Source organism: Electrophorus electricus, chromosome 3 (assembly GCF_041902795.1).
Source record: "Electrophorus electricus isolate QZ-2024a chromosome 3, ASM4190279v1, whole genome shotgun sequence".
Taxonomy (NCBI): Eukaryota; Metazoa; Chordata; class Actinopteri; order Gymnotiformes; family Gymnotidae; genus Electrophorus; species Electrophorus electricus.
In genome coordinates, this window is record NC_137499.1 from 40,174,684 (window position 1) to 40,198,038 (window position 23,355).

General features: G+C 45.2%; 1 protein-coding gene across 1 annotated transcript in view; it reads left to right on the forward strand.

The window, feature by feature from the left end:
* The first annotated feature begins 2,070 nt into the window (after positions 1-2,070).
* Positions 2,071-23,355, forward strand: part of cacng3b (calcium channel, voltage-dependent, gamma subunit 3b) — a 48,078-nt gene continuing 26,793 nt past the window's right edge. The window contains exon 1 of the mRNA XM_027031053.3: positions 2,071-3,142. Coding sequence (XP_026886854.1) covers positions 2,932-3,142 — 211 coding nt within the window. The 5' untranslated portion in view covers positions 2,071-2,931. The remainder of the gene's footprint in view (positions 3,143-23,355) is intronic.

The window sequence follows — 23,355 nt, forward strand, 5'->3', positions numbered from 1 at the left end:
GCCCTTGATCACTTCCACCAATCACAGCCCCTGATTGCTTCCACCAATCACAATCACCCTCCCATAAGTATATCATCTTCACCTGGGCCTCATTTCTCCTGCCCTGTCTATTCCTGCAGGTCCTGATCCGTGACGCTTTGCGTTAGCTTGCCATGCATGTCATATCCCTGAAATCGTTATCGCTACTGAAGTCATCTAATCGGCCTTGTTGTCATAGTTTATTTCTGTTCCTTGTTTTTGTATCTTTGTTCATTAAATCCCTCTCGCTCCTGACACTCACATCTCACTCTCTGTCTAGCGAGAGATGTTGCACAGGTTTTAAAAGCTATGCTTTAAAACCTGATGGTTTAAGGTCTGTGGTTTTAAGGTCTGTGGTTTTAAGGCCAATGGTTTTAATGTGGTTCAAAGCCAATTGTTTTAAAGTCTGTTATTTTAATGTCAATACTTTTAAAGTCTGTGCTTTTAAAGTCTGTGGACTTAAAGTCTGTGATTTTAAACCTTTGAGCTTGATAGTGGACACAGCAGGGAGAAGCGATGGATCAGTCGTACCTCCAGATGAACAGATAAGAACGTTGGTCTTGACAGAGCTCATCTGCGCTGGTGACACGATTGGTGACATGATTGGTGACTCACCTTCCCGAGACTCCTCCTCCATCAAACACAACATCTGCATCTAAAGACAGTTGGAAGATCATTCAGCATCGACGGAGCGAGAAACCCCCGCCTTCCTGCAGAACTCCGAGTGAGAACTGAAGGGCTGAGGGAGAAGACAGCCATGCAGTTATCTGTGATTATGACACACACATAACCGACTGACTGAACCCACTCGCTGGCAGGATGACTGGATGACTGAATGAATTAATGAATGGGTGGATTAATGAATGAATTAATTAATGATTACCTTTGGCGTGATGCCTTATTTCAGGTTTCTATGAGAATCATACTTAACAAAAAGACTTTTATTTTTTTAGTTTTAACACCCCCCATGCATAACACGTCCTTTCCATTTGTGCTATGAAGCTTTGTTACTCTTGAAGATTTGCTGGTGGGAATATGAATGATACAGCATTATCCTGGTATAACGTTAGGCGCCGAGCTTCCACAGATAGCAGTGAGGCGGAACGGGCGTCGTCAGAGCGATGTCTCCCGAAGCCCCTTCAACTTTAATATGCGCTGGATGTGGCAATGGGCAAAGACTCCAAGCATGTTCTGCCTGAGAATACATCTGCCCATACATGAAGGGCACCCTGATGGAGACAACTGGAGATAAGAATGAAACCTCTGTCATTTTTAATGCTTAGAGAGAGAGAGAGGGAAGGTCTGACCTGATCTTCACAGCATAAGGATAAATGTCACACTTGGTGTGATACATGCATGTTTCATCTGCTTCTTTATTTCACAGCTCACATATAAGTGTGTCTGAATGCCGAAGCGAGCCCTGCTAGCGCTCGCGCTTAATGAGGAGAGGAGGAGTTCTCTCACCGGCGCGTCCACTAAATACGCTGCAACACTTAGTAAGGAATGTGCCTCTATGTTCCACTAGGCACAAAGGGCGACTTCTATTGTAGTAAAATGATTATCATTAAGAAAATGATTATCAGTGAATCAGAGAGAAAATGTGATACTACATATTCATTTGTTTTATGCGTTGGGAAAAATATCTCATCTTAGGTGCCGCTAGAGCAGAAACTGGATATTGCGCCCTTAATCTCACCGCACCACACTCTTTACATACAAATACGTAAAACACATGGTTTGTGCGTAATAGCTCATTCCTAATAGAGCATGTTCGTTTCAAATATCTCTACAGCCTGTCGGCTGCGCTGTGAAACTCCGCTGTGAATTTCTATGTGGGAGTCTCCGCGGAGGAAATCATATAAAATGTTCGGAGCTCTTTAAGCGCGTTTATGTTCTCCAGGGTCCGATTATTCATGCATAACTTGCCAATATCTTTACATATGAAGGCCTAAGTAGCACATTGTTTGAGCCAGGGGCGCTGTGTCGCCGCCGCCCGAGAGAAAATCGGATATTGCGAGCCGGGTCGTCCATTCAGAAGCAGGGAGAGCAACCGGCGCGCTACATTTGCAGCGCTCACCTCTCCCTCCGGTCTCACTGTGGGCGTTGTTTCAAACCGACGGGTTGTGAAGGAACGTGGGAGCTGTCATCTCCAAACCTCATTTGCGGGAAGCGGCATCAAGGCTGACAGTAACACTGTCGTTTCTAGCACAGAAATGGCAAGTACTGGGATTATGTTAATTTAAATATCACTTTTTGATAGGTGCCTTCATCAAATTGCTGCTTCCAGTGATCAAATATTTTTAGATGTCTGAGTCGTAGGGTCTGGAGGGGAATTTAGGAGAGCATGTAATCGGATGACAACAAGATGCAAGTCGGATATTGTTGTATTTCTCTTGTACTCTAGATGAAAAACGGAGTCTTTCGTCGGTAAGAAACAAAAATCTGATGGATTAGCGAGTGAAAAATAATTTTGACTTATATTTAGTTAATAAACTCTGGTTTGCCGGAATTTTCGGGATATCAACAAAAAAAAAATTTTCGTTTTTAATTTAAAATATCAACGCAGTTTCGCTGTTTTCAACTGTAACGTTCTGCCGTTAGCCTGTATTCCCAGCCGTTTTAACGAAAAGTAATGTACGACCTGTAAAGCTGATGCCAGGTCGTTTCACAGTGCCAGTTTTCTTCAACACAGAAGAGCCAAAGCAATAGCAGTGCGCCCCGCGCCCCGGGGAATGGAGACGATCTAAGCACGGACTGCACGCGACACGGCGCAGCGCTTTCCTCGAGCCCGCCCGACAAGTTGGGACAGCGCCACGATAATGGCACGCGCTGCCGAGGCCGCCCGGGCAGGCTAGGGAACCCGCGAGGGAGCCTCCGCACGGTGTAGTGACTCGCGCCCTGAAATGAAGCAAAATGCTGCTGTGTGACAGAGGCGTTCAGATGATGATCACCACCGTGGGCGCGTTCGCCGCGTTCAGTCTCATGACGATCGCGGTGGGAACCGACTACTGGCTGTACTCGAGGGGAGTGTGCCGGGTCAAGAGCAACAACGAAAACGAGACCAGCAGGAAGAACGAGGAAGTGATGACGCATTCGGGTCTGTGGAGGACCTGCTGTCTGGAAGGTAAGGGCGCACGAGCTCGTCATGTTTGACTGTCCTGTATCGTCTTGGCCTCCGTAGCCGTGGCATTAGTGCTCATCACTGCAAGCCATTCACTTTAACGCCGTTTTCTCCCGTTAATGAGGGCAGATCCTTCTGTCAGGCACGCCCGAGTGGAGGAAGAGCCACAGTCATCGCTCTGAACTCATCTCGCTCAGTTTTCTGGACAATAATCGCGGATATTAGATAGCCACACAGTCCATTTAACCCCATAGTCACTCTAGAGCCGTTTCAGCAAATTACTGTTACACCAATCTCGACCACGTCTTTGTGTTTAATGTCTTAGTATTTTACTATATTTAATATCTTAATATCTCATTGTAATATTTTAAACTGAATATACATTTTCATATAGACCTTATTAAATGATTTAATGAATCAGCCCTTGGCCCAGCTGCAGGTGGATGACATCTGACATGACCCTTCCTCACACTTAATGAAGAGGTGTCTCCTTAGTGTAGACGTCCCTGCAGTCCAGCTGAGCTCATGAGCACACATGAGTCCATCAGAAGACTGAAGATCTCCAAAGAAGTCTTCACTCTCCTGATGTGGCGTGTAGTGCAGTCTGGTAACCATGCAGGGATAATAAGCTTTAGAACAGAACACACGATCAAAGTGTAGTGTCTCTTACAGCCAGGAGGGCGGTGTTTACTCCGATCCCTGTCAGTCAGTGAGGACAGAGGCGGGGCTTCTGCTCCACCCTGTTCGGGCCGTGGGCAGTGGGGCATGGTACTCTGGGTGGAGAGTTCTGTGAGAACAGGCTACGCAATACCTTACTGTACAGGAGCAGCTGGTGACCTTGTGACCTGCGCAAGCCAGGGAAGTATAACAAAAACAAAAATTAAAAAAAACAGTTTTTCACAGAGTTCTGGAAAGTTTATTTTGCAGTTTGTTTTTCATATGTACATACTTATAAAACTAAAAATATCAGATTACTCAGTCATAATTGTAAGTCGCTTTGGATAAAAGCGTCAGCTAAATGCCATAAATGTAAATGTAAATATAATCCTAATATCTGCACATGTCTGAATCCTCTGTCCAGAGGATCCCAGTATGAGCGTTATACTGGGATGATGACTGTGTCCATCTTCATCAGAAAGGGACGGGGCAAGGGCAGACACATGCCATGGCAGGAACGTTCATTCTGGAGTCTTTCTGGAGTCATGGCAGGAGTCTTCATACTGTGTATGGACGTTGCAGTTGTGCGTTAGCGTCCATGCAATTGATGCTAATGATCCTCTCACCCCCACATTTTCTCCTGCGAGTCTGAATCACTTCTGCGGCAGGATCGGGTGCTTGTTTACTATCTGTGAATGGAGGGCCCTGTTAGTGCTTGTCTGTCACATCACTGTCAGTCAAAGCTGCTCGAACCGAGTCAGAACTCATACCACTCTCCTCTCTATACTGAGTCAAAACGCACTCCTCTCTCCTCTCACCGAGTCAGAACCCATACCACTCTCCCTCTATACTGAGTCAAAACGCACTCCTCTCTCCGAGTCAGAACCCATACCACTCTCCCTCTATACTGAGTCAAAACGCACTCCTCTCTCCTCTCACCGAGTCAGAACCCATACCACTCTCCCTCTATACTGAGTCAAAACGCACTCCTCTCTCCTCTCACCGAGTCAGAACCCATACCACTCTCCCTCTATACTGAGTCAAAACGCACTCCTCTCTCCGAGTCAGAACCCATACCACTCTCCCTCTATACTGAGTCAAAACGCACTCCTCTCTCCTCTCACCGAGTCAGAACCCATACCACTCTCCCTCTATACTGAGTCAAAACGCACTCCTCTCTCCTCTCACCGAGTCAGAACCCATACCACTCTCCCTCTATACTGAGTCAAAACGCACTCCTCTCTCCTCTTTACTGAGTAAAAACCTGCTCCTCTCTGTCCTCACTGAGTCAAAACCCACTCCTCTCTTTACACTGAGTCAAAGCCCATGTTTGCATTTCCTCACACTTAGTCAAGGGCAAGGCTGTATCATTCAACTGAATCTTATGAAAAGAATACTGACCCCCGATAAATTGTTACATGGCAGGAATTGTAATTTTAATGTTGAGGAGAATGTATACTGGTGTCTTATGTTGGTGTGTTGTGAGTTTGTACTGCTCTGTAGTTTGTAAGGATGTAACCCAAACTGTCAGTCATCACTGTAAAGTTCAGAATCACTCTGCATTTGGACATTAACATTAACAACAACTGTATCAGCAGCAGTCTGGTGGTTGCTGGGTATGTGATGGAAAATGTCGCCTATTAGAACAACACTTCAAACTTCAGAGACCATACTTGAAATGGACCAGAGACTGCATGAGTAGGGTGACCACAAAATATGTAATTAAGGGAAAACATGTAGATTTTTTTAAACTTATTTTAAAACACTTGGGGGAAAAAAATTTGGAAAGGCACAGGAGAAGCCTGATGTAATCCTCAGAAAGCACCGACCTGCTGTGCCCAGAAAGCACCCGCCTGCTAATGGAAAAATGCATAGAGCATAAATTGCCTTTTTAGCATAGCAAAACCCAGTGTACATACTGGAGAGTAGTGTGTGTGTGTGTGTGTGTGTGTGTGTGTGTGTGTGTGTGTGTGTATAGAAAAGCTGTTGCTCTGTTTGTGTGTTTGGAGTAGGCTCTGTGTGTATGTGTGTATGCAGTTAGATGGTGGCTTTGTGTGTATGTAATAAGGTTGTGGCTGTGTGTGTGTGTGTGAGTGTACATGCGTGTGGTGCGTGCATGCATGCATGTATGCGTGTGTGTGTGTGTGTGTGTGTGTGTGTGTGTGTGTGTGCAGTTAGATGGTGGCTTTGTGTGCATGTAATAAGGCTGTGGCTGTGTGCGTGTGTGTGCATGCATGTATATGCATGCTTGTGTGTGTGTGTGTGTGTGTGTGTGTGCATGCATGTATATGCATGCTTGTGTGTGTGTGTGTGTGTGTGTGTGTGTGTGTGTGTGTGTGTGCATGTGAATGTCCGTGTGTGTAGTTCGTGCATTTGTGTGTGTGTGTGTGTGTGTGCATGTAGTATGGCTGTGGCTCTGTGCATTTGTGTTTTCAGCTGGATGACCAGACAGTGGATAGATTATTTCAGAAAGTGTGTGTTAGCAGCCTGAAAATGTCTGTCTGCTCTTCTGCTCTGTTCCTGCTCTGGTCGTTGGTAAGAAGCTGGGTGTGTTAATCAGAGCAGGGGAACTCATCTCTAATACTGCCTAGTAAGTGCCTGTAGGCTGTGGCTAGACCATGGTTATATGGGTATGGCTGTGTGTGCTGTGGGTGGCTGTGTTGTTGCGTATGTGCTGTGGTTTTTTTTTTCTGTGGGTGGATGTGAGGTTGTGAGTGTCTGTATAAACTGTGGGTGGTTGTGTGTGTTTTTGGTGGTTTTCAGACTGTGGTTGGCTGTGTGTGTGCTGTAAGTGGTTGCGTGATATGTGGGTGGACGTGTGTGTGTTATGGCTGATTGTACGTGCTCTGAATGGCCGTGTATGAGCTACTTGCACTGCTGATGACTAATGTTTGCTTGGGGTGTCTGTGTGGTTATTTGTGCTGTGGGTGATTGTGTGCACTGTGGGTAGCTGTGGGTGTCCTGTCGTTGGTTGTGTGTGTGCTGTCAGTGGCTGTGTGTGTGCTGTCTGTTGGTGTGTGTGTGCTGTCTGTGTGTTTGTGTTGTAGGTGGCTGTGTGTGTGCTGTCTGTTGGTGTGTGTGTGCTGTCTTGTTGGTGTGTGTGTGCTGTCTTGTTGGTGTGTGTGTGCTGTCGGTGGTTGTGTGCATGTTGTTGGTGGTTATGTGCATGTTGTCTGTGGTTGTGTGTGCGTGTTGTCTGTGGTTGTGTGTGTTGTCAGTGGTTGTGGAGGTGGGTGTTTATGTGTGTTGTCAGTGGTTGTGTGTGTGTATTGTCGGTGGTTGTGGAGGTATGTGTGTGTTGTCGGTGGTTGTGTGTGTGTATTGTCGGTGGTTCTGGAGGTGGGTGTGTATGTGTGTTGTCGGTGGTTGTGTGTGTGGTTGTGGAGGTGGGTGTGTATGTGTTGTCGGTGTTTGTGTGTGTGTTGTTGGTGGTTGTGGAGGTGGTTGTTTGTGTGTTGTCGGTGGTTGTGTGTGTGTGTGTTGTCAGAGGTTGTGGAGATGGGTGTGTATGTGTTGTCGGCGGTTGTGTGTGTGTGTGTGTTGTCGGTGGTTGTGGAGGTGGGTGTAGGTGACTGCCAGTCTGCAGGAGGCCTGAATACTGCAGGCTGCTTATCGAGGTTTTCAGCTTTCCATAATGAGCTTAGTGCCTGTGGCCACTTACACTGGTGAAACGCAATCACGCTTTATATCGGCCTTCCAACTGGGATGAGTGATGGGAGTAAACTTGAGGGCGATGTAATGTGTGGGTCATGTGACACGCATCACATGACATCTCCCCTGCTCCACACACCCTCCTCTGTAGTTCCAAACAGAGTAACTTCCGATGGTATAGGTTTTCATGAGCTGGAGCTTTGGGTGTGTTTAGTTGGATGACGTTAGCTGGATGAGTGCAGTGCAGGGGTGTCCAAGTCCGGGCCTGGTAGGTCTGTCTGAGCAAAGCAGTCACTGAACTTTGCAGGACTCCGGCCCTCCAGGACCAGGACCCAGTGTACGTGGCTCTTGAGATAGAGGGTCTAGCCCTGGGTAGGCTGGTATCAGGGAAGGGGCTGCACTGGGTAGGCGTGTCTCCTGGGAGTGGCTGCACCGTGTAGGTGGGTCTTTGGGGCAGGGCTGCACCGTGTAGGCAGGTCTCTGGGGCGGGGCTGCACTGTGTAGGCGGGTCTCTGGGTAGGGGCTGCACCGTGTAGGCGGGTCTCTGGGGGCGGGGCTGCATCGTGTAGGCGGGTCTCTGGGGGGGCGTGGCTGCACTGTGAAGGCGGGTTTCTTGGGAGGGGCTGCACTGTGTAGGCGGGTGTCTGGGGGGCGGGCGGGGCTGCACCGTGTAGGAGAGTCTCTGGGGGCAGGGCTGAACTGTGTAGGCGGGTCTCTGGGGGTGGGGCTGCACCGTGTAGGCGGGTTTCTGGGGGCGGGGCTGCACCATATAGGAGTGTCTCTGGCGGCGGGGCTGCACCGTGTAGGAGGGTTAGGAGGGTCTCTGCAGCGGGGCTGCATTGTGTAGGAGGGTCTCTGGGGGTGGGGCTGCACCGTGTAGGCGGGTTTCTGTGGGCGGGGCTGCACCATATAGGAGTGTCTCTGGCGGCGGGGCTGCACCGTGTAGGAGGGTTAGGAGGGTCTCTGCAGCGGGGCTGCATTGTGTAGGAGGGTCTCTGGGGGTGGGGCTGCACCGTGTAGGCGGGTTTCTGTGGGCGGGGCTGCACCATATAGGAGTGTCTCTGGCGGCGGGGCTGCACCGTGTAGGAGGGTTAGGAGGGTCTCTGCAGCGGGGCTGCATTGTGTAGGAGGGTCTCTGGGGGTGGGGCTGCACCGTGTAGGCGGGTGTCTGGGGGGCGGGCGGGGCTGCACCGTGTAGGAGAGTCTCTGGGGGCGGGGCTGCACCGTGTAGGAGGGTTAGGAGGGTCTCTGCAGCGGGGCTGCACCGTGTAGGAGGGTCTCTGGGGTCGGGGCTGCACCGTGTATGAGGGTCTCAGTTGAGGGTCCTGCTGAGGAGAAACACTGAACTATGGGCTGAAGTGGTAGGCATAGCACACAGCGATGATGAGAGACGAAGAGCGATGAAGAGGGAATCTTCCCTCTGGGTGAGCACCCGAGCACAGCCTGTCTCATGCACTCTCATCAGACACACACATCTCCATGGAAACCAACCGCTCCCGCCTGGGAGTGGGGGATTGTGAAAAAGAGAGAGTGAAGGAGAGAGAGAGAGGTGGGGGGGTGACATACAAGGGCGGGGTAGAGAGAGAGACCCTCTTCTCAGCTCTGTCCGTCATCCTCCTTCTCGCCGAGGTTTATAAGAAACCAATGAAAAGCATGAACATCACACACACACACACACACACACACACACACACACACACACACATACACACACTTACACACACACACACACACACACTCACACACACACACATACACACACACACACACACACACACACACACACACTCACACACACACACACACACACACACACACACACACACATATGCACATACCCTGTGGCGCATGAATACACTTAACACACAGGGACACACAAACCTCATGCATGCAGGGAAACACACATACACATGAAGATGAAGACAGTCATGAGTACCCATACTACCTGCTCCTGGTCACACACACATGCACATAGTCATGCATACAGACATGGACGCACACGTGTGTGGGTGTGTGTGTGTGTGTGTGTGTGTGTGTGTGTGTGTGTGTGAGTGTGTGAGTGTGTGTATGTGTGTGTGTGTGTGTGTGTGTGTGTGTGTATGTGTGGGTGCAGAGAGGAAAGTCTCCTTGCAGCAGAGTGTCAGGGTCTTTCCTTGCAGCTACAGTAATGGAAGAAGCTTGTCAGTTTTTTGTAGAACATCATGGAAATAGAGTTTTTATCTGTAAGCCAGCAGAAAGGCTTTTCTGTCGCAATTTTAAATGAGAAGAAGAAATTAATAATGAATGTGGCTTTGTAGAAGGCCCTTTTTATAAGCTTTAACAGTTAGATAGAAATTCAGCACTTTCATTCAGCAGGTTGACTTCAGCTCCCAGTGTGTTTTGGCTTGTTTTCTGGGCCCGTTGGATGAGGGGTATTCCACTGAGCGTGCCCTGAAACTCTAGTACAGTGACAGGGAGACAAACCAGACTGTGTGCTGAACTTATTAGTTCTACTTCTCCCAGCTCTGGATTTTTGTTCCACATTACAGAGTGTGTGTGGTTTGTGCTGGCAGGGGGAAACGTGGGTGGTGCACAGATGTAGCACTAAAATCTCCGGTGTCAGCGCTGTTTGCTTTGCTCTCGGACAGCATGGACACAACATGGACGCGGCGCAGGCAGGGATGCCGATGTGGACACGGCCACTGGGTGGGGCAGGAAGCTGGTGGACAGGACACGGCCCTCGCTCAGACACAGCGGGATTCCACCCTGGCTCCTAGAAATGCTCCTGCCCCTGCTCCTACCAGTGCCCCTCTTCCTGCCCCTACCCCTGTTCCTGCCCCTGTTCTTGCCCCTGCCCCTGTTCCTGCCCCTGTTCCTGCCCCTACCCCTGTTCCTGCCCCTGCTCCTGCCCCTGCTCTTGCTCCTGTTCCTGCCCCTACCCCTGTTCCTGCCCCTGTTCCTGCCCCTGTTCCTGCCCCTGCTCCTGCCCCTGTCTGAGATGGCCTTTGTGAGGTTATTTTTTCTTGATATATCCCCCATGGGTGTAACATTGCTTTGAAAAGTGGATGTGGAGTGGGTGGAGCGGGTGGTGCATTCAGTTCAGCTGCCCCTCAAATTCGTGTTTCCTTTAAAAAATCTAGCGCTGGCACTCACTGAAAAGAAATGAGCACTAGGCCTGAAAGGAAAAGGTTCCTGAAAGGTTTTATGGCCACAATTGTCAAGCCTATTGGCACTGAACAGTACAAGAAGTATCAGAATTATGGGTTGACATATATTTCCAGTACAGTTGTTTTGTATTTGTAATGATTAACAATTTGTTTTCTTTCACATGTCAGTTGTGCCACATTTATCTTGACATTATGTGACATAAAATATAAGAATTAACGTTTTCCGATTGTTATTACGAACATAATACGTTTCGTTTTACTGGCCAAAATGAGCATATTATTACTTTAATCATGTAATAAATGAACCAAAGCTTTTAGAGGAAACTGGTGTGGTCATGTCCCCCCGCGTCTCCAGTGGAAATTACACTTAAGCATCCCGTAACTACGCTGGCTAAGCTTGTGAAAATAGCTCTCCTGAGTCTCCTCCATTTTGGGGGATGAGAGCGGCTGTCTCGCCTGCTAGCCCAACTGGGTTGGTGCACAGCACCCACCCACAGGACCGCCAGCACTGTCATGTTGGTGAGGTCAAATCAAATCTTTTATACACATGCATGTTGCTGAGGTCAAATCACAGCTGGGTGGGATTTGCATAAGGGGCTGGTTTTACCTCTGCACGGCTTCCAGGACCTGGGCTCACTCGCACAGGTTTAGGAATGTGACTTCAATGTACTGCGAAAGTTCCATCTGGACAGGTGCAAAATGCACATGCGCACACACACACACACACACACACACACACACACACACACACACACACACACACACACACACACATATACACATTAAGAAGACTAGAGATTGGGATCACTAGTATAAATATAGCTATGATTATAGTTAGAGAAGTAAGTGTGTGTATGTGTGTGTGTGTGTGTGTGTGTGTGTGTGTGTGTGTGTGTGTGTGAGTGTGTGTGTGTGTGAGTGTGTGTGTGTGTGTGTGTGTGTGTGTATATTTTGTGTTGCATTGTAGTGTAGAATTGCCAGTAAGAGAGACCATTCCTAGAGAGTCTTGTGTGTGTTACTCTCTGGAAAACCTAGGGATGTGGGATTTTGAGCTGTTGTAACGTGTGTGTGTATCACTCTTGGCGCACACAATCACCCTGCTATGTATCACCAAATGTATGTATGTACCCTGCTATGTATCACCAAATGTATGTATGTACCCTGCTATTATCACCAAACACGTAAAGCCTAAAGATTCAGCTACCAGCCAAGCTGTCAGGAGACTCTCAGAAAAGAGAAACTGGACATTATGGTCCTTGTTGACGTAGAAGGTGAACAGCATGAGCGAACCAGCCAGTGGGTTTGAGTGTACGGTTAACGGGCAACAGAGGAAGGTAAGGAGAGGTGTCCCTATATAAGCATCATGTGGCATATACAGCCCTATATATTTTTATTAATATGTGTGTGTTATTGCCATGGGAATTTCAGCGCTATTTCTAATATTACAGTATTTATCTGCAAGTCCATCTATCTGTCTAAGAATGTTTTGTAGGTCAAAAGCATAGTAAATGAAGTTCTGAACTTTTGTCATATCTTAATTTATCATTATTTTATGGAAATGACATTGCTAACTTAGCCTCTATGTTATGCAGCCTCTATAATTGTTGTTGTTTGTTTTTCTGAAGGTCCTGGTACGAACACTTTATGGCTGAGACTGAAGTGTCTCTGCTTTATTATTCAGATGAAATTTAGGGCTGTTGAGCCTGAATTTACTGAGGACAAGAAGCCATGATTTTGTTCTCCACAGTATACATGTAGAAAATTCCATGAAATATATTCATCAGTCTCCTCACAGAACGCAACGTGTGAGCCAAGCCTGGTTGAAGCAACTCAGGCCTCGTGACATCCAGCTACAGGGTGAAGGACAACAAATGGCCAAAGATAAGTAAACGTCAGGCTACTAAGAAGCAGCCCTGCTGACTCTATGAAAGTTGTTAACTCTGCTAACCTTACGCCCGCATGCTATTTCAAGTGGCGGTCCAGTTTAGCTTTTTACAGCATGTGATGCAGTTTGCCTTGCATTTAAATGAGCTGTGAATGAACCCTAAGGGGGTGTTTGCACTACCCCTTTTCAAACTGTCCAAAGCACGCTTCATTGAGAACTTCTCTCTGTAATGCACACTGCGGCTTAAGCGCGATCCTCTAACCTACGCATTGTGCTTCGTGTTTTGAAGCCATTCGGTTAAGTTGAACCCTCAACTTTGGTACTGAGCACAGTGAAAGAGCGCTGGGCATCATCCAGCACTGGCCAGTCAACAAATAAAACCAGGCAATGAAGGCCTGCCTTTCCTCACTTTGACAATGAAGATTTCGCACAGTATGTTGAGCACTATTAACTTAGTACATCGTTACTTCCTAGTTAGTCAGAGTACAATTTATATGCTATCCTCCTTATCCAGGGTTCCTACTGAGTTGTATTAGCCCAAGCAGAATCAGGTACAGCCTACAGCAATGCTCTATAGACTTTAGGCAGGCTATTTGCTCAGGCCATATTAGTACCTGTTGAGAGAATCATAGATTGTGGAGAACTTACCTGTCATTTGTACTGGCGATTATAAATCACTTAATTAGTTTTCCATTTATCACCAGTCTCTTATTGGTATGATCAAGTCCCTCAGAGAGGAAGGATGCAAGGAGCTGTACTTTGGGTAAAAGAAAATACCTTATCAGGAGATTGCATATACTCCACCAGGAAATGTTTAAGAGGAACAAGCTAACCCTATTTTCCCACAAAGTTAAGCTCTCTTTGGTAGACTTTGCTGATTAGTTGAAGTTAGAGCCCATGGGCCATTGTTACAAGGAAAGATGAGAAATTTCACCTAACATTGAAAGCTACAATCACTACAGTCATGCATCGAGCCAATGCACCTGCCAAGAGGAAAGATCCTGTATCGCAGTTTACCATAGCGCCATCACCCAAAACGCAAAGTAAGGCAAAGGTTTTCTGTCTCTGTTATGACCCAACAGCTGAGCACTGCTTGAATCAATGAGAGAAATCCAATCAGAGATGCTGGAAATCTGATCATACTCACAGGAATACTACAACTTTCCCAAGTTCCCCCAAAGAAATACTCTATGGATTCCAAACTTACAGCTATACCAGAGTTTTCCTGAAGGTTGGGAAGGTTAGTCTTCATTATGGAATCAAGACATCCCAGAATTATGCATTTCTGGATGATGGCTTTGAGGGAACCATACTGATCTCTGCAGCTGCAGTTTGGTTTACAGGGTACATCAGAATATTTGACATTGCATGTGCTAAGACATGGAAGTGATGCATGGCTCTACAGTGCCATTCTGCATTTCCTGCCACTCAGTCACATGGGCAGTTCTTTCCTGATATGGCAGTCAAATTTGGTTTTGCAGAGTACTCCTACCTCACATCTCAACTACAGAGAAGATATTTCTGTCTCGGGGGCAACATCTGCCCGCTGAGCCAGTGCAGGAGGTTCAGCAACTATAAAGACTCAACAGGACTTGTATATCCAAGGCCCAGCTAAGTACATGCAACACTTTATTCATCGCAGTGGAACCACAGTGAAATCTGCAGACTCTAAGCTAAAGCAGGTAGACACATATGGCAGCTGGACACCCTCCCTTACAGAAGTGAAAACTTGTAACCAATTCAAAATTAGACAGGTATGCCATAGATTTCTTAGTGGAAGAGTCTGAGAGAGTAGAAATCAATAGAGTGCCCAGGTATGCCATCTGCTGCGAACTTCAAAAGAATCAGTGATGCCAGATATGTGTAGCACAGAGGGACGGATTGCCAAAGACTCCCAAAGAGCTCAAGAGGAACTCAAGAGACTAATAGACTTGGGCCACATGGTTAAACTTTACAATGCTCAGAAACCATTATCCAATGAGTCTTGGTACCTATCTCATCATATGGTCACGTATAATAACAAAAATAGAATTGTATTCAACTGAAGGCAGAACAGAGCATTAATTAGGGCTTCTTTCTCGGACCCATACGGAGTTTCTCACTCTGTGGAGTACTACTGCAATTTAGAGAAGATCGACAATCAGCAGAGGCATCAAAACTGTGTTTATTTAGGTCTGTCTGTTGAACTGAGACGAACCACTTCTATGGGTCCTGTGGCAAGTACGAAAATGGACAAATTCCCTGCAGTCCTGCAGTGCAACCTTTGGCCATCAAAGGCAAATTATAGACTACAGCCCATCAGATGACTGTGAAACTGTGTTTCTGTGTGAACAACTGGAATTTGTAATCTGGGGGACTTGGGTATTTGTATTCTGATTCCCTTCTTATGGCAATAAGAAGATTAGCTGTCTGCCGATGAGCCCCTTTGACCTCCTATCAGATCAGGGTTCAAACAGAATGACCTTAAACCTGGCTTCCAAGCTTTTTGTGCAGTCCTACAGGCATGTTTAGCCAAGCAGCATATCAGAGGCCAGTTCAACCCTCCCAGTTCCCCTTATTTTGCTGGCACTTGTTAAAGGGAAATGAGCTGCATTGAGGCACTACTCCACATGAGATACATCCAGGCACTACTCCACGTGAGATACATCCAGGCACTACTCTACTTCTGAGTCTTTGAAGAAGTCTTACATACACACTACACTTAAAAGGTGTGTGGTAACCCATTGCCCTAAAAGAATAAGTTAAGCTGTAGTGAATAAACCAAATAAACTTATCATTGGGGAATCACACACTGAATTTTGTTGTACTATACAATGACAATCAAGTATCTTTTTATCATGTTCTAACAAATCTGTATGTTTCAGTAACTCAAATTCATACTATTAGAATGGATCCTTTTGAGTTAGCAAATCTCAGATTCATTCAATTGTTCTACTATATATGCATTATAAATGTAAATGTAATTGAAAGAATAAGTCTTTTTGATTCTTTATTCAGTTCTTTAATAAGAGTTCTAAACACAGGACTCCAGTTGGAGGTTGTATAAATCCTCATCAGCAACCACCTATTAAAGGAAAACAAATATGATCATTTTAGCTGTTCGTATTAGCTGTCCAGGTACACAGTGTACAAATGAAACAGCAGGTAACCCATAAAAAAACTGTTTATTTGCTAAAACTGTCACTATCTCCTGACAGTAGTACATGAGACAGATAATCTGTGAATAAATTATGCTCTTCTGGTTCCACCTACTCCTAACGGTAAATTCACTGGCACCTGATGCACCTTTGAAGGTTGAACATTAAAAATAGAATAAGAAGTTAGCTAATTTCAGCCTTTGAAGTTGGCTTCTCATTTGCTCATACTCTTTGAAGTTTCCACCATTATATCCAAATCATACATTATTTACCATTCTGCAAATCAATATTCAACACTTATACCAGCTGGAGTTTGGTACAGTTATATTTAAATAAGCGACTTCTCTTTATATATATATATATATATATATATATATATGATCTCATTTTGACTACCTACTATTGATAACATTGTTTCCTGTACCACTTGGTACCTGATGCTAGAATAAACCAGAATAATCCACTTTGCTCCTGTTCAATTGCCTTGAAGCTCTCTGCACCGTGTCCTCAGATGCCCACGGAGACGTCATTAAAGATTCTAATTCTTTATGCTTTCAAACACTCTCTTGCATCACTCTACAGAGACCTGCACCTGGCACAAAGAACTTCAAAGGCTACTACTGGGGTCACAGATCACTCTATGGGGATACAGTATAATATTTAGCATAAAACCTTTACCTTTCTTTTGCTTAAAACATTTTATTACCAACAGTGATCCCTGTTGTGTTAAGACTGATTTTGTCCATTAGTGTTAAGGCTTGTTTGACCATTTGTGGTTCAACTCTCAACCAGGGGTCTTTGGAGCCACATGGTCAATGCATAAACAGCTCATGGTCAGTACATCCTGGCCTATAAAATCACTCTTACAGTGTGCAGTCCTACATGATCGATACATGATTTCCATTTGGAGAAGGGATTCTGTATTTATCATGTACATCATGTCTCATGTGTAAATTTTGTTATATAAGGAGGGAATTACCTATGACAGAGGTGAGCTACGTGCATTTGTATCCTCTCCGCTGACAAGACTTTCTGCAGAAATAAACTTACACTCTCATTCTTAAGACAAACTAGTTTGGAGTTGATTTTATCATTAAATTAAATGACTACCAACTACCAACACCTGGGTTGCCAAGACAGGGAAGACAGTCTTGACATGTGTCTTCTCTGTTTTGAGGGATGGTAATACTAGAGGCTCAAAGGCAGGATGGTTCAGAATGGGGTTTGATTTTTGCTTTTAGCTATGTGGGTATTTGCTGACTGAAAGGGTGTAGGTGTTTGTGACTGGTGTTTGTGAATATGCTCTCACTGATCCCATTCAGCTGGCTCTTGAGGACTTGCCTTACTCTATGTAGGTGCTTGGATGTTTCTGTCCTTCTTGTTTCTGTCTCATGGTTCCTATCTGATCAGAGAATCCCAAGGCATTTGGAGCTGTCCTCATTTATATGGCTTTTTAGATTTTTAACTCTGAACTATCAGCCAATCACATTTCTTTAGCCTGTATTACATTTCTTTGTCCTTGATTAGGATCCTGGTCAGGTGTATCAGTGAGTCAATTTTCCTTTCTGTCTTGGCATACATCTTGATTTCATCCATGTACAGGAGGTGGCTGATGGTTGTTCAAGTCATGAATTTGTACCCATACCCACTCTTATTTTTGATCTAGCTGAGAGGATTCAGGCCTATGCAGATTAGCAGTGGGCACAGTGCATCTCCCTGGTGTATACCACATTTTAAGTAACCTGAGCAATTGTTTTTGAGTGGGCTTCTAATGTTGTCCTCCTGTGTTCCACTGAGTTCTAGATGATGAACCTTATTGTCTTATTGACTTTATTCAGGGATTTCGAACATCCAGGTATGTGGCATTGAGTCATATGCTTTCTTGTAGGCAATTTAGGCAATACTCAGGTTGGCCTGTATGGTCTTAGAATCCTGGTGGACAGCTCTGTCAAGAGATGGTGCTCATGTTGTGCTGATATACTTGTGGTACTCATATACTTATACATATGCTCATTCAGATTGGTGAATAGCATTGCTTACAAGAGCTTCCTTGTTGTGAACTGGGAGGTTATTGGTCTATGGTTGGATGGCACTTGGCCCTAGTTGGGCTCCTTCATGAACAGCACTGTCCTGCCTTCTGTTTGCCAGCCTGGAGGGGAGCTGGTATCTGGCAGCTGGTTAATTTGTTTTGCTAGTTGGCCATGCTCTTGGACATCTGCTGCTGTAAGTCTGATTGGTCTTTGTTCTGGGAGATTGTGGTTCTCTGTTTTGAGATCTCTTAACCACTGAGCACTGGTATTATATGATGATTCATTCTCCCATATGCTCTCCCAGTTGTGTTCTGTTTCTGCTCTGGGTAGACCCACAGTCAGGGTTCTATTGCACTGCAACTGGGATGGCTGATTGGCATTCTAGTTGCTATCGAAATTATTCAACCCCCATTGTAAATTAGGTTTATTAGCAAATTTTACAAACTTTTAGCTGGTTGCAATAAATCAATCAAACAAGAACAATTTAAATAGCTCAATACAACTAATAAAAGTGCAAGTGCTACAAATTCAACACAAAATGACACTTTTAATGACTACTGCTTTCTCAGAATTATTCAACCCCTTCATGACAAGCATCTTTAGTACTTAGTATGATCTGCTGCAAATATGATGCATAGCCAGACACCAGCTTCTGGCAGTGTTCCTTAGGAACCATAGCTCATTCCTCATGGGCAGTAGTGGCCCCCAGTGATGCATATCCTTTATTGCTGGGTTTTGTGAGCTGCAAACCCCTTCTTTACATCCCACTGAACATTTTCTTTGGAGGTAAAGTCAAGTGCCTGTGACGGCCACTCCAGAATCTTTGAGGACGGATTTTGAAACCAAGCCTTGGTGAACTTTGAGGTATGCCTGAGATGACTATATTGTAGGAAGGTCCAATATTGACCAAGGTTCAGTTTTCTTACAGAAGGTGTGATGTTTCCTCCTAGCATTTCTGATATTTCATTGAATCCATCTTGTCCTCCACACACTGCAGGTGCCAAAGGAAGCCAAGAAGCCACCACCAAGCTTCACTGTGAGCAGGGTGTTCATTTCAGTGTGTACTTCATTCTTCCTCCTCCACACATACCACTGATTCATAGACCCGAAAAGTTCCAGTTTAGCTTCATCACTCCACAGAATAGAATCCCAAATCATCGGTCGAATTTTTGGGTCAGTAGAGGTGTACGTCTTGGAGTACAAGTATAGAGACCCTCAGCGTTTAGTATATGCCTTACTGTGCAAACTGAAACCTCAGTGCCTGCTGCCAGCAAATCTTGCGGCAGGTCTTTTGCAGTCACTCGAGGATTTTTGAGCAGTCACTCAAGAGTTTTTGAGCAGTTACTCGAGGGGTTTTGACCACCTGCCTTGTCAAGAGTCTGGTGGCAGCCAGTGATAGCTTCCTCTTTCTGCAACATCCAGGTAGTGTAGCCAGTATTCCTTTACCTTTCAATTTGTGTACAGTACTATACTTCCAACTGTATCTTTAGAAATAGTCAGTGCCTTTGCTAAATTTGTTATCCTTGTTTGTGCAAGGCAATGACCTGTTCTCTTTTTGGATGACTTTCTCATGACTTAGCCATATTTCTAATATGCAATCAAACATCACAGTCAACAAACCCCCATCCAGTCCAGGTATTTGATGTGTTTTTTCTTAAGCACATGTGATGCATGGGGCACAGTGGGAGTGGCCTGTTGCTTGTATATTGTATCCTAGGATCTTGAGCATAACTATAGCAGTGGTATATACCAGTTTGTTGGTTTCAGTTATACAGGTTGTTGGTATTGTGCTTATTGCTGCATTCATATCTGCGAGCATTCTGTCTGATGGTATCTTACCACTAATTCTGGGGAGCATCCAGCAGTGGCTGACAGTAGGTAACTTGGTCACGATCATCTTCTGCGTGGCAACAGCTGGACCACACAATGTCCACATTATACTGTGTTCCTCCTGGGTTCTAGCTGCATTCTTACTGTTCTTTCTAAAGTTTAATAGTTGTTCTCTCTGTGCAATGATATTTTCCTTTTATCCATTTCCAATTTTGACAGGAGGCATGGTGTCGCAATGTTTGAGCACTGGGTAACTGTATATTTACAGAAACCACTTAGATTCAACTTCAACATAAGTTGGAAGATTTTCTGAATAAACTCATTAAATGAACAGGTAATAACCTTAGTACCAATCTTAATCCTAATCCTTAAAGTTTGAGAATAATGTCCTACTACCATGTATGTCACTTTGTTAAAGCCCTTCCTCAGTGTTATATGGCTCGTTCCCATGGTCAAGCTTGGTTCACATGTATACGTTTTTTTAAATCCAGTCTGGCTCCATTGTCTGTGTCTGGTTCCACCGTCTTTAAATTAAGATGACACCACCTCCACTCTTACTGTGTCAGATCCAGACCTTGACCTCCTGGTCCTCGCCACTGTTCTGGCTCTTCTCTTAATGTACTTACAACTCAATCGCGCGGCGCTTAATGACGTTCAGCACACAGGCTTCTCCTGACAGCACAGTAATCACTGTGGCTTTTGAATTGTGTGTCTTCAATGCTTGTGGCTTGTCCACCTGGAGGGCTCCGCAGATTGGATTCAGAACTCTGGAGATTCACAGGCTCTGCAGTAGGCAATAACAATCACTGTCTTCTTCTACCTTTAAGCACTCCAGTTTGTTTGCTTGTGTGTTTATATGTGAGCTAATTTGTGTTCCTGCATAGTTTTGCATTACATTGTTTTGCATTCTAGAATGATTGTTAGCAACTAGTGATGTTTTCCATCACTCCCGTAATATCTTGGATTTTATGGAAAAAGGATGCACAGTGCATGTCCTCTATTGAATTCAAATTCAAGTGTGTGTGTGTGTGTGTGTGTGTGTGTGTGTGTGTGTGTGTGTGTGTGTGTGTGTGAACTTGTATATGTGCATGTGTGTTTGTCTATCTGTGCTATGACTGCTTCTCCACTGATTCAATATGAACCACATTCCTAGTGTTTCATGTCCACAGAAGGCTAGCAGGCCTGGTGAGACCTGCCTTTTAAGGACTGGCTGTCAGTCAGCTCTGGCTGGTCCACATACCCCACTTCAGTCAGTGTGTTTTCACAGACAGCTAACGGAAGCATGTAGCACACGCCAAAGCTCCGCAACACAAGCAGCAGATGAAGGTCATTTGAAGCATGTTTCAAGTTTCAAAAAAAGAGAAGAAATTCCTCTACAGTGTTTTCATGGAGAGCTGCATGAAGTATGTAAAATGCCACTACATGAGCAGGGGATGAATGAATTCATCTAAAATGAATGAATCAATGAATGAATGAATTAATGTATGAACCACTTAATTAATTTATGAACAGATAAATAAAATCAAAATGTAAATAAAGGAAAGATAATGGGTTCCTTACCTTTTTTCATCCTCTTGTTGCCCGTGGAGGTTTCTCTCTCAGTGTACGCAGCCCTGGTTCTGTCCACATGCATAATAATTTAATAAAGTTGAGTCGGAGAGAAAGGCTCTCAGCTGTACTGCAGCGTTCTGCCCTACACATCAGATCTTTTATTATATGGAGAGATGTAGACACACTCACTGACTTCTTAATTAGGAACGCATACCATGTACCTGAAGTCACTGTCTGCCTTAATAGGTCCACTTGTCTTATCGGTGCATTATGTACCCATGTACAGTTTTTAGTGAAAATGGAGGACAGAACCAGGGCTTTCAGGCGGCAAACGTGTGATCTTGACACCAAACCCCCCTGGCATGGCAGCCAGGGCTCACATGTACCCTGATGAGTGATGGTCCTAGTCACACCTGCCCTCTCCTTCAAAAGATGATGGTTTCCTCTGGGGTACCTCAGTCAGGTCATCAGGAGTGTACCCATGATCAGAGGAACCTGCTCTGCTGTGGGGTGATCATGTGAAGCCTAATGTAACCCCATTTGAGGGGTATGGTTGTGCAAGGGTTAGGCTTAGGTTAGGATTAGGGTAAGGTTAGGGTTAAGGTTAGGTTAGGGTTAAGGTTAGGTTATGGTTATGGTTAGGTTAGGGTTAAGGTTAGGTTAGGGTTATGGTTAGGTTAGTGTTAAGGTTAGGTTAGGGTTATGGTTAGGTTAGGGTTAAGGTTAGGTTAGGTTAGGGTTATGGTTAGGTTAGGATTAGGGTAAGGTTAGGGTTAAGGTTAGGTTAGGTTAGGTTAGGGTTAAGGTTAGGTTAGGGTTATGGTTAGGTTAGGGTTAAGGTTAGGTTAGGGTTATGGTTAGGTTAGGGTTAAGGTTAGGTTAGGGTTATGGTTAGGTTAGGGTTAAGGTTAGGTTAGGGTTATGGTTAGGTTAGGGTTAAGGTTAGGTTAGGGTTATGGTTAGGTTAGGGTTAAGGTTAGGTTAGGGTTATGGTTAGGTTAGGGTTAAGGTTAGGTTAGGGTTATGGTTAGGTTAGGGTTAAGGTTAGGTTAGGTTAGGGTTAAGGTTAGGTTAGGGTTAAGGTTAGGTTAGGGTTATGGTTAGGTTAGGGTTAAGGTTAGGTTAGGGTTATGGTTAGGTTAGGGTTATGGTTAGGTTAGGGTTAAGGTTAGGTTAGGGTTATGGTTAGGTTAGGGTTAAGGTTAGGTTAGGGTTAAGGTTAGGTTAGGGTTATGGTTAGGTTAGGGTTAAGGTTAGGTTAGGGTTAAGGTTAGGTTAGGGTTCTGGTTATGTTACGACTCCGTCTGGGCTGTGAGGCTGTAACAATGAAAAACAAGTACAAATGGCTAATTTCTCTTTCTCTCTCTCTCTCTCTCTCTCTCTCTCTCTCTCTCTCTCTCTCTCTCTCTCTTCTGGGAGGGGCCTTTAAATAGCTGACACAGTTGGCATGGAAACCCGGCAAGGAATGGCACGGAGTCTCAATCAGGGTGGAAATCCTGACACACAAATCTGGAACACACATACACACACATCCATCTTTCCATAACACCCCTGCCCATAAGTGTGGACTTCCAGTGGAAGTTCCAGCACACAAACAACAAAACAAGCCCAAACCATCAACATCTGGAAAGAGCATCTGCCACTACATTTTCTGAACCCTTTTTATGTTTGATGTCAATATTAAAGCCTTGGATGATCAGAGACCAACACATTAAGTGTCAATTGGCATTAGCCATATTCTGCAAGAACACGAGCGGATTGTGATCAGTGTATATGGTGATGGGGTCCAGACTACCACCAAGGTACAGCTCAAAATGTTGTAATGCTAGGAGGAGTGCAAGGGCTTCCTTTTCAGTAGTACTACAGGCCAGCTGGTGTTTCATGAACCTTCTAGAAAAATAACAAATAGGGTGATCTAGACCTTGTGAGTCCTCTTGCAGGAGGACAGCACCGGCTCCACTACCACTGGCATCTACCTCAAGTGTAAAAGGACGAGTAAAATCAGGGGTTGCTAGAACAGGAGTGCTGAATCAACTTTCACTGAGTCAAATGCATCTTGACAGGGTTGTGACCATTCAAAAGGGGTGGTGTCACGAAGCAAATTTGTGAGTAAAACTACATCAGAGAAGTTCTTACAAAAGCAACGATAAAACCCTGCCATGTCCAAAAAGCGTCAGAGTTGTCTTTTCGTCTCTGGGGGAGGAAAAGACTTGATTGTTTGTACTTTGGCATCAAGGGGACACACACTACCACAACCCACCAGTTTCCTCAAGTAGGCAACCTCACTCTTACCAAAATCACATTTTTCGACATTAAGAACAATGGAGGC